This window comes from Neurospora tetraspora (assembly GCF_033439725.1).
Source record: "Neurospora tetraspora strain CBS 560.94 chromosome Unknown B0H65scaffold_5, whole genome shotgun sequence".
Classification (NCBI taxonomy): Eukaryota; Fungi; Ascomycota; class Sordariomycetes; order Sordariales; family Sordariaceae; genus Neurospora; species Neurospora tetraspora.
Genome location: NW_026944387.1, coordinates 4,244,132 through 4,257,384, shown reverse-complemented (window position 1 = coordinate 4,257,384; position 13,253 = coordinate 4,244,132). Strand labels below are relative to the sequence as shown.

Sequence of the window (13,253 nt, the reverse complement as noted above, 5' to 3'; positions counted from 1 at the left end):
TGAGAAGGCTAAAGCCATCGACCAGCAGGCCAATACAGTCAAAGGACGCCATTATCGAGCAGATGAACAACAATCTGTAAAAGGAAAGAAGGAGGGCCGATGAGAATGGCGCCAAGATGTCAATAACCATTGAGCCGGCAAGAACCTCGAGACCGGGAATGGACCAGCACCCAACCCTTCAGAACTAGAACAACGGCGCCTGAGGCCCGGCTCCGGGACGGCCAACCCGCCCACCACCACTTCGGCTTTCTCCAAATTCAGCTTGAGATCCTCGTTCAACTCATAGTCCTCTTTGAGTCCCTCGCATGCCTCCGCTAAGGCCTTCGTCTGGGGATGATCGGGACCCAGTTTGTCGGTCTGGAGGCTAAGTAAGCATCGCCTCCTCCCCTCCGCCGACAAATCACATATGCAGGATAAATGTTTGTCCTGCATGTGATTGCCACGACAGTGGTGCACCAAGACAAATGGAAAAATGTGAATTTACATTCCTTTTTACAACAAATAGTGTCGATTTTGCTCCTACGGTCGCAGACATCCTCAAGGGTATCAACCCTCCTACAATTGGACAGCTGAAGTCTCTACCCGATCAATTTTCGAGAGATGATTGCGGTGTTTATGTATTGGTACTGGAGAAACCAAACTCGAAACAGGCTATCTATGTAGGATCGAGTACAAACAGCGAGGGGAATTAGATTCCGAGTCAGACAACATCGAAACGCTACCGCCGGCATTCACAAAACGAACACGTCTGAAGGGGTGCAACACAGGATTATCGTTGGAGGTTCCCCGCCTGGCGTTTGGCATTGCTGGAATTACAGATATGTTCTTCCGCATCTTTTACGTTTGTTGCTGTATAGCTGTTAACTGCGCCCAACTTGAAGTAGGACATCAGATGAAAGGACGAGTAGGGAAGAAAGGTTGTCGATGCGGATATATTCGTCTGAAGTTTTCATCGTCCTGAAAAACATTCGATGAATGTGAGGTCTCTCTTTGGTCTCTTTCAACTAGAGTGTCTCGCTGCCTTCCTTGTTCAAAAGATTCTAAGACCATCAAGCATTGTAGAAAGCCAAACCAGCCGTTCTGTCTTGATCGTGGACCAGCATCACTCACAACGTGTGCCTACCTCTAGACTACCTATTAGTTCCTTCCCGTCTCGAAGGAAAATAAAAAGCCCCCCGCTCTTACCCAGCATGATCCAGCCAGAGAGGAGGAGCAATTACATCAGCGTCCTCCTAAGGTATCAGGCATCTTTTGAACCCCCAGCCCGAGCCCATCGAAGAAATCCACCTCCCCACAATCGAGCCCGAACTTTTCGCCCTCCTAGTCAAGTGGCTCTACGCCACAGGCTTCGCCAACTCGGGCGGGCAAAAGTTCTTCAACTTCCCCCTTCCCCCATTCGACAACGTCACCGTGCGCAACTACCAGCCTTTATGCCTACAAAGACCGAGGCATCGTCCATGCTACATTGACAAACACCCAGTGGGCTTCGTCGATCGTATATGGGGGATTATGTTCCCATGAGTCCTGGTCAGAAGGTCTTAAACAACCCCGAGGGTATGCGCTTGGCCTTAAAGGAGCCGAACTCGATCGGCTGAGGGACATCCGGTAGTTATGGAGTCCGGCGCCGATTGCAAAATTCGAGATGGGAGAATCTTGGGAGGGGGAGCCGGGAATTTCCGGCGTGAGAGGTTGCTGCGGCGCCGACTGGCCAAGTTGAAAGTAGTTATACAGCTGGGCAACAGAATCGGCGGTGATTAACTGAGATGCTAACCAATCGTCAACAGTATGTTGAATGTGTTGAATGGGTTCGTAGAGGTGCGTGTATAGGTTGTACATCCGCCGCTGGCCAATTCGGCGATCTTCTCCGGGGGTTTTAGCCCATTGGTGGCGGCCGGCGTGGCGGCGACGACGGTGATGGTGCTCACGGCGGCGGCGATAGTGCTGGTTGGGATGACGGGCATGGTGGCCGTGGTGGTTCTTGTTGTTGTTGGGTATCGTTTTTAATTTATAGAGGTTCGATAGAAAACGAATCCGACATTAGCGGTTTAAAACAATAGCTGGGCCATGAGGGGAAACAAGAGCCGGGCCAAACGAAACAACAGCCGGAGCAGAGGCAGAAACGGCAACCGGAGCGGAAGCAGAAACACCAACCGGAGCGGAGGCAGAAACAGGAGCCGGAGCGGAGGCAAAGACAGGAGCCGAGCCAGGGGCAAAGGAGGAGGCGGGACCGGGAGCAAACCCAGAAGCAGATCCAGAAGCAGACCCAGAAGCAGAAGTGGACGACAATTGGGGAATGTGGCCACAATTGCCCGCCAACTATATCCCCAAACGTTGGACCCAAACCCACCGCGGTCTACTTTGTTGGTTAGCTCCCCCCTTCCTCCGTAGTGGCGACCGCCAGTTGTTGCTGCTGAGATAGCAGGAGGACTGTTAATGCCATCCGTCGCGGACGGGCTACACCTTGATCCATACCGGGCGATTAGCAAGACTCCCGATCCCATCACAACAAATCGCCGCAACCCGCGCTTTACTTATAGCCATAGAGGCTGCGATGCATTGCATCTTTTGGTCAATGATGACCGACGCAGTTTGGGGATTCCATGATGCAAATGGCCAGGACCTTTGACCTTGGCCCAAGGGCAACTACCAGCATATCGGAATCAATAGATCGAACCCTCTACACTGGGCCATTGCAGGACTTAAGAGGAAGCATCATCTCAATGATGAGGAAGCAACAGAGAGAAAGGAGGCAATGCGTGCGGAAAGAACAGCATGGCATAGGAGATGGAACGAAAACAACAGAACAACCAAGCGTTACTATTGCGAACATTGCGACGAGGAAGACATGGTCTTTCATTGCCGGCCGCGTCAAAGCTGTCATCCGAGGAAGAAGAGTCCGACACGACAAAGGGAGAGTCTTCGCAGCCGTTGCTCGCGGTTCTACTGCGACATGGTACCAATATTGTCGATGGACAAAAGATAGAGGAGAGAGTATGAGGTTCCAACAAGGACTGATGAAGAATGGGATGGAGATGGGGAAAAGAGAAAGCTCCCAAGGCCTGGGGAGGCGGCCGGTCATTAAATACGAGGAATCTCGTGGCCAACCTGGCTCCTGGGGGAGCAGCAGTGTTACCACCAGACTGACGGCTGGACGCCCATCCTTCTTCTCGAGGACGAGAAGGTAGATTGCCCATCGGCAATGGAGGGGGGTCCGGCGAGCAAGGAGGACACCGACGGGAGAGAGCCCGTTTTCTGACCTCATGTCTCTGGCATTCCACTTCCCACTTCACCTGGTGTGTTCCCAGCAGCTCGCTCACCAGCAGCTCACTCCCCAACAGCTCGGCACGTTCCCCAACAGCTCGGCTCGTTCCCCAGCAGCTCGCTCACCAGCACTTGTCCACCGCTCATCATGTCGAATTTAAACCGAGACAGCACAGAAGCGTCCGGCTACCTAAGAAGGCCAGTGTCTCGCCAGACCTGACCCAAACGGAGGCATTCCGAACCATGGACGCGCGCTCGATTACCTGCACCAATCTATCCAACCATGGCACATGGCTGGCCACGCATCAAGATCCTCCTTCCCATTGAGCCTCGCCATTATCACCAGTCTCCGCGCCAGTTTACCTAAGCGTCACTCTCTGCCCCAGGTTCGAAGCCTGGCCCTTCTCGCAGAAATTAAGAGGTCTATCAACACGTACGACAAAGTGCGTAGGTAAACAATAGGTATACGATTACTCAAAAAGCCTTACTTTGTACCTACTTCGCCAATCCCTCCTGACGATACGTACCTTATGGTACGGGCAGTTTTTAAGACTACCTGTTGAAACAATGGATGGTCACCGATACCCTACGTATGGGCTTACGACATTTCCAAACATACCTCTATCTTTTGACGATTTACAAATTCCAGATAATTGCCCCGTGGCCCCGTGAGGCCCTACCTACCATTTGACGGGATATGTACCTTGCTATGGAGCAATGCTCCTCGTTGAGTGCCTTGGAAGGCTTTGGGCTAGGTATTCGGCGCTTCTCATCTTGGAATTCAATGGGCAAAAAAGCAGGAGAAGGGAAGCAAAGGGATTCAGGTTCAGGTTCAGGTAGGTACCTGCAGTATCAGGTCTGAAGCCTGCATACCTACCTCTCCTTACCGGCTTACCTTGGTACCTACATATGCCCCTACATCATGATTCTTGTCGTCCTCGCTCTCGCTCCGGGCTGGCAGCTCCAACTCGCCAAGCGAGTACGTAAACCTGCAACAGCGAGCAACGAGCATGGCATTAAGTCCACTGTCCTGACAGTCATCAACGTGGTCAGGATTCGTACCTCCTGAAGGCGGAATTGGCAAGTACTTCAGGCTACCTGCAAGGAGTGAACATCACTTGAAATTGCTGTGGCATGCCTGGTGTCCGCCCTAACCTGCTCTTCACTTCACTTCAATTCAGCGACCCCCATGGCCACACGAAAAACCGGAGGATCCTCCTCTGCGAGAACGTGTCATCAAGTTTCCAAGCTTTCCGTCTGCAGTGTGTACCTGTCACCTGGTTCCTGACGCACGCATGCAAGAACCTTTTCCCTTGTGCCTGTGATCCATTATCTTGGTGAGATCATGCCCTAACACTTATCACAAGACACTTCGCCGTCTCACTTGATTGCTACAAAATGGGATGCTCGGAATGCAAATAGAATCATCGAAATACCGCCAGGAGTTGAGTTAGATGTCCTTAGAATCATGTAGATTGCGCTAGCATCTCTGCTCTCGAGCCTCGACTTTGTACAGGGGATAGAGTATTATCTTGTGTCCAGGCGCAACTTGGGACCAATTGGTGACCTGCAAATTGGGAGCCTTGCCACACTCCTAGCCTTGCCAAACTCATAGCCCTGTCACGGATATTCAGAAGGAGCAGAACTGATGACGGACCGAGGGTGAACGAATGTAGGGGGTATTATTGGCCACCAGGACAACAACAGGAACGGCAGCAATGACAGCAACGGGGTTGCCCATCCAGACGCATAACTGAGGGGTTTTCGACCCAAACGTGTGTGTGTGTCTCTCCCCAAAGGTGTGTATCCAAACATATGTCCAGTACCGCTGATGTGTCAAAACGAGAGTTTTCGAAATTGGTATCATATTGCAAACGAATGCTCAAGTGGTCCGTAGTAGTCAAGGAAAACGTCAAAACATAAAGTCATCAAAATGCCGCCCCCCCCCCACACACAAAAGAACTTATACCCAGAAAAATGCTACTCTCTTCCCGTGCTTAACCCTTCCTTGCCTTGCCCTTGTCCTGCCTTGACCTTCCCTTGCCTGCCCTACCATCCTAAAACGCCATCATGTAACCAAAACCAAAACCAAAAACCAGAAGGCCGAACCGGAAATGACAGAAGCAAAGAAAAAAAGAGCAGATATTCCGTGTGTGCGCGCTCCATGTTGCGAGTTTCGTCATGTCCATGATCCATCCAACGTCATACCAAAGAAAGAGTCATCAAGGTTTTTCATCAACCCCTTCCTTCTTCGCCCTCATCTCTCTCGTCGACCTAGCTTGTCAGCCAGCAAGGGTTCTCACCACTGCTTCCTCTGCCCTTATATTGTGCAAAACCCTCCTTGTCACTCTTTATCTTCCTCGCAGTTTCCTTCTACCTGCTCACCCTGCTGACTCTGCCCCCCCCCCCTGTTTCAGCCTGTTCAGCAGCAGAAGAACACCTGGCTAAAAGCGATGGCGACAACACCTCTAAAGCCGATTCTTCTTCTCTTCTTCCTTCCGTACTTCCTTGCTGAGTATTTTCCTCTTCTTCCTTCCGTACTTGACTTCCTGGAAGTCTTATGGGTGCGATGCGTGCAACTGTATAATCATGCGCCCGTGACTGCCCCTGCCCACCCTAATAAGCAGCAGCCGTAGTCCCCTCACTCGAACCCACAGCCACAGCCACCAACGCCTCCAGCCTCCTAAGCGATGCCGTATCCCCGCCAGTTGGAGGACCGTGCTGATGTTGATGCGGATGAGCATGCACGGGGTGCCCGTGCGCGTTTGGATGCGGCCTCTCCAGAATCCTCTCCATCGTTGGTGGCACTCCTCCTTGCTGTTGCTGATGTCCTACCGGTGGCCCTTGGTGCTGATGCTGCTGCTGCTGCTGATAACCCTGGTGATGATGTTGTTGCAGTCCAGTTGACTGTGGCGCTTGCTGCTGCTGCGGTGGTTGTTCCCGCTCCCTAGCAGGAAACCCCTGAAACGCGGCCACATTTGGATGCATGATCCTGTCCACGTGCGCCCGTCCCTCGTGGATCGTCTCTCCGGCCGGCCCGTTCGGTCCGTGATACCAACCGTGTCTCTTGGGATCTCTTTGGGAAGGAATCACCGGAGCGGACATGGTATGGTGGTGACCCCTTCCGTAGGGTGGTGGTGGTGGTCCACTTGGCTGTTGATGTTGATGCTGGTGAGACAGAGGGGCAAGAACGGTATGCACTTCCGTGTCGAACCGCACAGTCTGCTGTTGTCCCTGAGGAGCCCGGACCCGATCTGCCTGCGACATGACAGAATGATTGACCTCGTTTGCCCATGCTGAAGCCCCATCGCGAGGCGGGGTCTGCGTGTTAATATTGAGCCCTGTCAGGCCGCGGTGGAGGTTCGTATCCCATTGGGCCGACAGTTCGCGGGGGCGGTTGAAGCCCATCTCGTTCGGATGAGGGGGCTGGTGCTGAGCAGACCGGGGAGCATCGACCATCATCGGTGACGGCAAACGGCGGGGAGGCGACAGCGGCCGATGGGGCTCGTCAAGGTCAAAGGACTCTATGCCAGGCAAACGGAAGGGCTGTGGCGATTGGTTGGCTGGGTTAGCAATCGGGGGAGGAGCATGGGGGAACTGCGAAGGCGTGATGACTTCGCGCAGCCGGCTGATGCCGTTATTGAATTCACGACTCTCCGGATGCCAGGTGCGCCGACGCCAGGCATCGTCGGCCAAGCTCGAGAGAGAATCCCGCCTCGACCAGCCGCTCGCGTTCGACACTGTGGGCGATGCTAGCAGGGTGCTCTGACTTGGCGAGAAAGCACCGTTGTTGGACGTGTTGATACCGGGAGGGCCAAAGAGGGGACCCCGAACATTGGCGCCGTGCGGTGACTGAAACGGATTGCCGCCCGAAGGCACGCTCAGACGACGGCCAGGTGTCCTAGCCCCGGCGACATACATACTGTGCGAGCGCGAGTGTGAAGAGTTTGGTGATACCATACCGGGCACCCATCGGGGGCTGTTCTGTCCGGTCGAGAAGGTGGCAGAGGTGGGAGTGCCAAAGTCGCTCGGTGAAGCACCCCTATGATAGGCGCCATCGGGACCATGGTATTCCATCGATAGCCTCGAGCGAGGGTCAGCCATGACCAATGGCGGAGGCCGGCGACGGGCATCGCTGGCACCATACGGAGCACCTAGCTGGCTGATGTTGGGAATGCTTGACGTGGACATGGACTTGGAATGACCACGCACGACGGGCATAACGCTACCCGCGGTTGCCGCCCTTGCCCTGCCACCCGCTTGGCGCACTCTGTCTGTCCTGATCTGCCTCTGAAACCTTGTCCCGGTCGCGGCGAGCGAGTCACCTGGAATCTCTTCGTTGACGTGCACGGTTTGGGCATGCTGCCTGAGGTTGTCGAGGCGGGAGAAGCGGCGACCGCAGTGGCACTGAAACGGCCTTTCACCAGTGTGTTTCCTGGAAGTGATAACAGCGTTAGCGACTCGTTATTTGTGTGCCGTCAAGATGTGTAGCGTACCTTATGTGTCGTGCCAGGTGTTCACTTCTCGTGAAACTGAGGTTACATGGCGGATAGTCTGTGCAATAAAACCTCTGCGACTTTTTCTTTTTCGACTTTGTGCCATCCGCGTTGATCTCCTCATCGTCCGATGCGTGGCCGTCTTCGCCCGCTCCCTCGCCTTCCGAGTCATCCATATCCATGTCGTCCGAGTCCTTGGACTTGCGTGAGTGCTGCGAATTTTCTCGCCTAGGCATGCTGTTGCTGCGGTCCGTGATGTCGGGGAGCTGAACAGAGTCGGGAAAGGGCGATGTGGGAAGCGGCTGTTGCGAAGCCAGTGCGCCGGCACCAAAGTTGGGTGTGCGGTTGGGCGTTGTCGTCGCAGGGTTGTTGTTGTTGGTGTTGTCGTCCAAAGGTCGGGATGACGACGACTGACTCGGGGCGGTGCTGGGTCTGGGAGTGGTTGGTGACGTTATTGTCGTCGAGTCCACCATTGGCGAGTCGGCCGAGGGCGACAACAGAGGCGTGTTGACGGGACGAAATGTTGCAGCCATGATAACGGATGGTGGCGGCGGCGGCGGCGATGTGTTGCTTGCCCGAAGACGAGACGGGATGGAAGAAAAAGCGCACTCGGGACGAGAGGCGATTGGGGAGGGAGGGGGGACCCGAGACAGTTTTGTTGAAAACAAAGAGATGACAGAAGCAGGAAGCGACTCGAAGCCTAACAACAGCACAAGAAGTGATGAGGCTGAGGTCAGGAAAGTGCTATGTAGGCACGCGCGGCAGGGGTCAAGTGCGGGGAGGGGTTCGCACTCAGCGCAACTGGAAATGAAGAAGAAGAAGAAGTGACTGGGGCTAGGATGGAAATGGAAGAGGTCGGAGGCACAGAAAGGGGCGCAATGCCGATCTTTGAAAGAGGGTCACTGTTGACTGTAGTGTATGCGGTCAAATTCCCCTGGGCCAAGGCCGTTTTTTGGTCAAGTTGTCTCGATGTCGCAGTTGTTGGTGTGGTGGTGGTGGTGGTGGTCGTTGAGGTGTTATGGTCCGAGTCGTCGTCGTCGTCGTCGTGATGTGATCTCAAAAAGCTGAGTGGAAAAAGTCAAGCGCGGGCAGTCAGACTTGTCGTCGCCTAGTAAGTAGTGTCAAAGTGGCAGTGGCAGTGGTAGTGGTGGTGATGGTGGTGGTGGTGGACTGGTGGTGGTGCCTGCGTTCAAGAGGATGGAATGGAATGGGTGATACCTTGGGTCTGACAGGATCTTGTTGGCCGGCGGAGACTGCTGGTTGGTGGGCGGCACGGTGGATATGGAATGGGTTTGCCGGGATTGTGTGTTTATCGAAGGGCGGGGCGGGAAAAAGGGTGGATATGTTGCTGAGAATCGAGTCGTCGATATGTCGTATGTCGTCCGGGGCCCAAGTGGGGAATCTGAATTTGTTTCTCTTGTCGAGTCTTCTGACACAAGGGCAGTGAGTGACTTGTCCCTTCCAACCTCAAGTATGAGTCCGGGCGCATATGTATGTACGCCAAAGGTGGAAGAAAAGGCAAAAGCAGGTCCCGAGCAGCAGAAGCACCAGCAGAATGCCACAAAAGCCCTCCCCGGTCTCTGACGAAGCGGGTTCCTTGGTGCAGGAGACAGGGGAAGTGGCAATGTATGTCCTGGCCTAACTTTTTCCGTTCCTGTCCTGCGCCTATGTGGTCCTGGCCGTGTCGTCCAGTTGGTTCCTGAGGTGGTCAGAGGTCAGAGTCCAGTCGCCCGAGTGGATATGTTGACCCTAATACCTCTCTCTCATTCACCGGGTTACTGCCTAGGGGATGCCAGATGATTGACGCCGCAGCCCGATGATTGCTTGGTGCCGTGATTGTGAGCCTCGCAGTCGCCTCTTCTTGTGCTGGCTGCTGGCCTCTTTGGTTGCATCTGTTTGAGCTGTAATGGCTGGTGGCCGCCGCCGCCCTTGCTGGCGAACTGCTCGATCAAAGGGGGGGGGGGGGATGCTACTCGATGGGGTCAACCAAACAGAACAACAGCTATGCACGCCGGTCAGGCTGGATGCCACCAATGCAATGGGTTCCCTATCGGACAAATGTGGTGTCTGTCTGTCGATGGGATCTCGGAATCGATGGGATGGGCTCAGGCTGTCCTGTTAGCGTGGCAGAGAGTGTGTACCGAAAGAGTACCGAGAGACAGGACCGGGACCCTCCCTTGCCTGAAGCTTGTTGGCCTGTCAGCGCTGAGGTTATTCGGGTGGCAGGACAGGTGACCCCGACAAAGTAGATAGCGCAGCTCGCCCAGGACCGTGGTACCTGACTTTGTAGCGACTGCTTATTGATGAGATGACCAGGCTTACGGGTACCTTGCTTGGGCTCAGATTGTGGACAAGTATGATAGCGGCCAATGGTGACTATTCTGGATCCTACGTAGCCACGGCGTTGCAGCTTGGGTGCCGTTGCTCAAAGTTCAGTCCGTGTCCCTCAAGGGCACGTTTTTGCTCCAGTTTTGCTGTGCCTGGCTGAACCTGTCAACGTTTCACAGCTTTCTTCCTTTTCTGGTATGATATCCTGAGAACGGGAGTCCGGGAACAGTCTATGAGTGCGTGCAGCAGATGGATGGCTTAGTGTCAAAGTGCACAGGCACAGGCACAGGCACAGGCACCACCGGAAACCCAAAAACTCTCACACCTCCTCAAAACTCTTTCTTCTCAACAACAAAGAAACCGGAACTCTCACACCGGTTCAGGCTGCGGCGCCATCCGGAGAAAATCGTAAAATAGGGGACGGACACTGATGGATTGGCCAAAACACAAGGGCGGCAATGTGAAGCCGGGAGCGGGGGATCTTCTCTTTTAGACTTCTCAGCCGTCAAAGAAAACGAGGGTTGAAGGAGGGGTTGGAATGCTTAGACTGTTTCATATTTGAAAAATAAGCGACCGATCCACCAGTGGGGGCTCAGCGGGCTGTGTATGATAACTGTTCTTGGTGTAGAACAGTGGGTTGAACAGACCGAGAGGTATGGTGGTATTCTGCTAGCTAGTACGAAGCGCGTACAAAATAATAGCTGATTTGGTTTATGCTTGTTCGTCATTTTTGTAGCGTCCACAGTACCGACTCCAAGGTATCGAACCCGTAGACTGTTCCGCATCTTCTACACATGGGACAATGACAAAAAGAAGAAGAATACGATTTATGTAGATGATGTCGGGACTCATTGATCGACGACGAATCGGATCAAAGTGGAATGATGAAGCTTGTTAGTGCGGAGTCTACGGACGGTAGGAACCGTACCGCAAGTCCAACAGGCATCCACTGAATCCGAACGACAAAGCCGTTTGCGGCGACAGTGACACCCGAGAGACCAGATCACCAGAGACCTGCCCAGCAGAAGTCGTGGACAACTTGCCGATTCCAGGATGAAGAGCCACTGGCGCAGGCACGCAACTCTCAATGCCCGTAATGCCCGTAGATACTGCGTAAGGCAATGCCCGTTTTCTGCCCATTCTTGGAAGTTGTCCTGACATTGCCCTGCCCTGCCCAGCGCGGCGCCCGCATGATGACGGGGTGGAGATATCATTGTTGGCTCAAGCTCAAGCTCAAGCTCGAGCCGCGTAGGCCGTCCCGCAGCCAAAAAAAGGTACGGGTACACCCTCAGGCACCGCCAGGGTCAAAAGACCTTCGTTCCTAGTTCATGCACATGTGTTAGTGGCAGGTTCACAGGGGCAACTTACAGCCGCGTCTTTCAACATCCAGGCCCCAGGGGCAGTCAGCCTGTTTTGGCGACAGAACAAATTCTTGTTTAGACCAGGGGGTTCCCATTGACCGTTCTGTCGGTCTTCGTTTTTTTGACCAAGGGATACCTCTAGCTTCTGACTTGTGCTCATTACAGTATGAGGCTCTGCCAGTGGCAAATTGCCTTATTCCAGGTACGATGCGAGGTACTGGGCGCGGCCCATCCATGTCCATCGACATCCGGATATCTCGGTACCTCGGTGTCAACGGGTTGAATATCAGATGGATGATACCACCCTACCTATGTGTCCATCTCACTAATGATATTGCCGTCCAGGTCATGGGAACAATAAACTGACCTGTTACTCCTCTGCCAGCCGAGTGCAACTCATCACCATATCACCATTGCACAAAATTCTCTGAGTAAGTCAGGACCACCGGCAGCAGCAACCAGCAAGGGCCCGCCAGGAACCGTATACCTACCAAGCAACGGAGGAGAGTTGGCGGTGAATCCCCGTGTGGCAAGTGCGGTGCCCTGTCGCACTGTTATACCAACCTTCGCCTTGCCCGGTGTCTCTGTAACTCCAACTTCCTGTGTGCCTGTGTCCCGGTTCCCTATTCGGAGTTCGGGTGCCTGACCGACCAGCCTGGGCGACCTTGTATCCACGTCTTATCCACCCCTCATATATGGTACCTAATGGCGGAATGGGTGTGTGTGATATGCAAGGACAGAGGAGCAGCGTACCTGAATGCCTGCTTGTGCCTGGTCCAGCTCGCTGCTTGGTTCCAATGGTTCCTGAACGTCACACGCTCCCCTGGGTCCAATGAAATGCAGGATGCAAATGGGGAATGACTGCGACTGGGACTCTGGAAGGGAAGGGAGGGGCCATGGCAGGGCCGACGCGCAAAGGTTGTTCGAGAACAACGAGACGGAAAGGCTGGAGACCTTTTAGCGTCAAGAGGGTACGATCGGATTCCGCCCGTTCCATCTCGCCGGTTTCTCTCCGAGTTCGTGTTACCCTCCCTCGTTGCCTTGGGTGCCTCTCGCTGAGACACTTGAAGCTTAGTTGTTGCGGCATGTGCTACGGCACAGCGTTGCTTCAGCCCCAGACAAGCAGTGTCATTTTGCTTTGTTTCCAAATGCAGCTCTTCTCCTGGCAGAGGTCAAGTGTGTCGCTGGAAATGTTCGAACAAAATATTTCGCTTGCTTGCTTGCTTCTGCTGTCTGTAGAATAGCGAGGAACAAGTTTCTTGATCGGCCACTTCTGCAGTTTGTTGACGTGATACTGCATGAGCAGCACACCGATGGGCAAAGTAGGTACCCAGATTCCAGGTCCAGGCCTTGAGGTGATAAACCCAGTGTCAACCAGTGTCAGGATGCCGCTGTCCGCGTCATCGCATGCCTTTTGTCCCTCAGTGACACGACTATGTGTTACCAGGACGACACCGCTCTTCGGTCCCAGCTATGTTGGTGGTCGTCGTCGTTGTCGTGAGCTGCCGTTATTTTGCTAGTCGTTGTTGTTGTTGTTGTCGTCGTCATCGTATGGAGGATTTTCCCATGGCCATCAAGAGTGTTGACTGGTTTGGATATTCGAGAAGGAACGTTGAAAATCGATTTCGTTTTCCGGTGCAAGTTGAAAATTGTCGGATGCAGTCATGTTCACTAACACGCTAACATTTGGTAACTGATGTGCCGATTGGCAGGCTCACCAAAGCACTGATCTGCGCGGCTCAACGCTCGTCAACCGCTTCAGGACTTCAGGTACCTTATCGCGGGACATGGAGGGGGATAAGAGCTG

General features: G+C 53.9%; 3 protein-coding genes across 3 annotated transcripts; all 3 read right to left on the bottom strand.

Annotated features, from left to right (window-relative positions):
- Positions 1–1,434: 1,434 nt before the first annotated feature.
- B0H65DRAFT_577269 (uncharacterized protein) lies at positions 1,435–1,961 on the bottom strand (the record flags this gene model as incomplete). The annotated part of the gene is made up of 2 exons (XM_062830687.1): positions 1,435–1,766; positions 1,835–1,961. The coding sequence occupies 2 exons, from the start codon at positions 1,959–1,961 to the stop codon at positions 1,435–1,437; spliced, it is 459 nt and encodes a 152-aa protein (XP_062681061.1).
- A 76-nt stretch (positions 1,962–2,037) lies between these two features.
- B0H65DRAFT_444002 (uncharacterized protein) lies at positions 2,038–4,273 on the bottom strand (the record flags this gene model as incomplete). Its single annotated transcript, XM_062825661.1, has 5 exons — positions 2,038–2,316; positions 2,628–2,643; positions 3,625–3,684; positions 3,789–3,847; positions 4,157–4,273. 5 exons carry the CDS (start codon positions 4,271–4,273, stop codon positions 2,038–2,040), a joined length of 531 nt encoding a protein of 176 aa, XP_062681060.1.
- Positions 4,274–5,765: 1,492 nt separating this feature from the next.
- B0H65DRAFT_244634 (uncharacterized protein) lies at positions 5,766–8,664 on the bottom strand. The gene is made up of 2 exons (XM_062822370.1): positions 7,758–8,664; positions 5,766–7,696 (listed from the first exon to the last, which is right to left on the bottom strand). The coding sequence occupies exons 1-2, from the start codon at positions 8,288–8,290 to the stop codon at positions 5,878–5,880; spliced, it is 2,352 nt and encodes a 783-aa protein (XP_062681059.1). The 5' UTR covers positions 8,291–8,664; the 3' UTR covers positions 5,766–5,877.
- Between the last annotated feature and the right edge of the window lie 4,589 nt (positions 8,665–13,253).

Coding starts and splice junctions, on each gene's coding strand:
- B0H65DRAFT_244634 (XM_062822370.1), bottom strand. CDS start 8,290: ATGGCTGCAACATTTCGTCCCGTCAACACGCCTCTGTTGTCGCCCTCG. Junction 7,697..7,757: donor CACCTGGCACGACACATAAG/GTACGCTACACA, acceptor TATCACTTCCAG/GAAACACACTGGTGAAAGGC.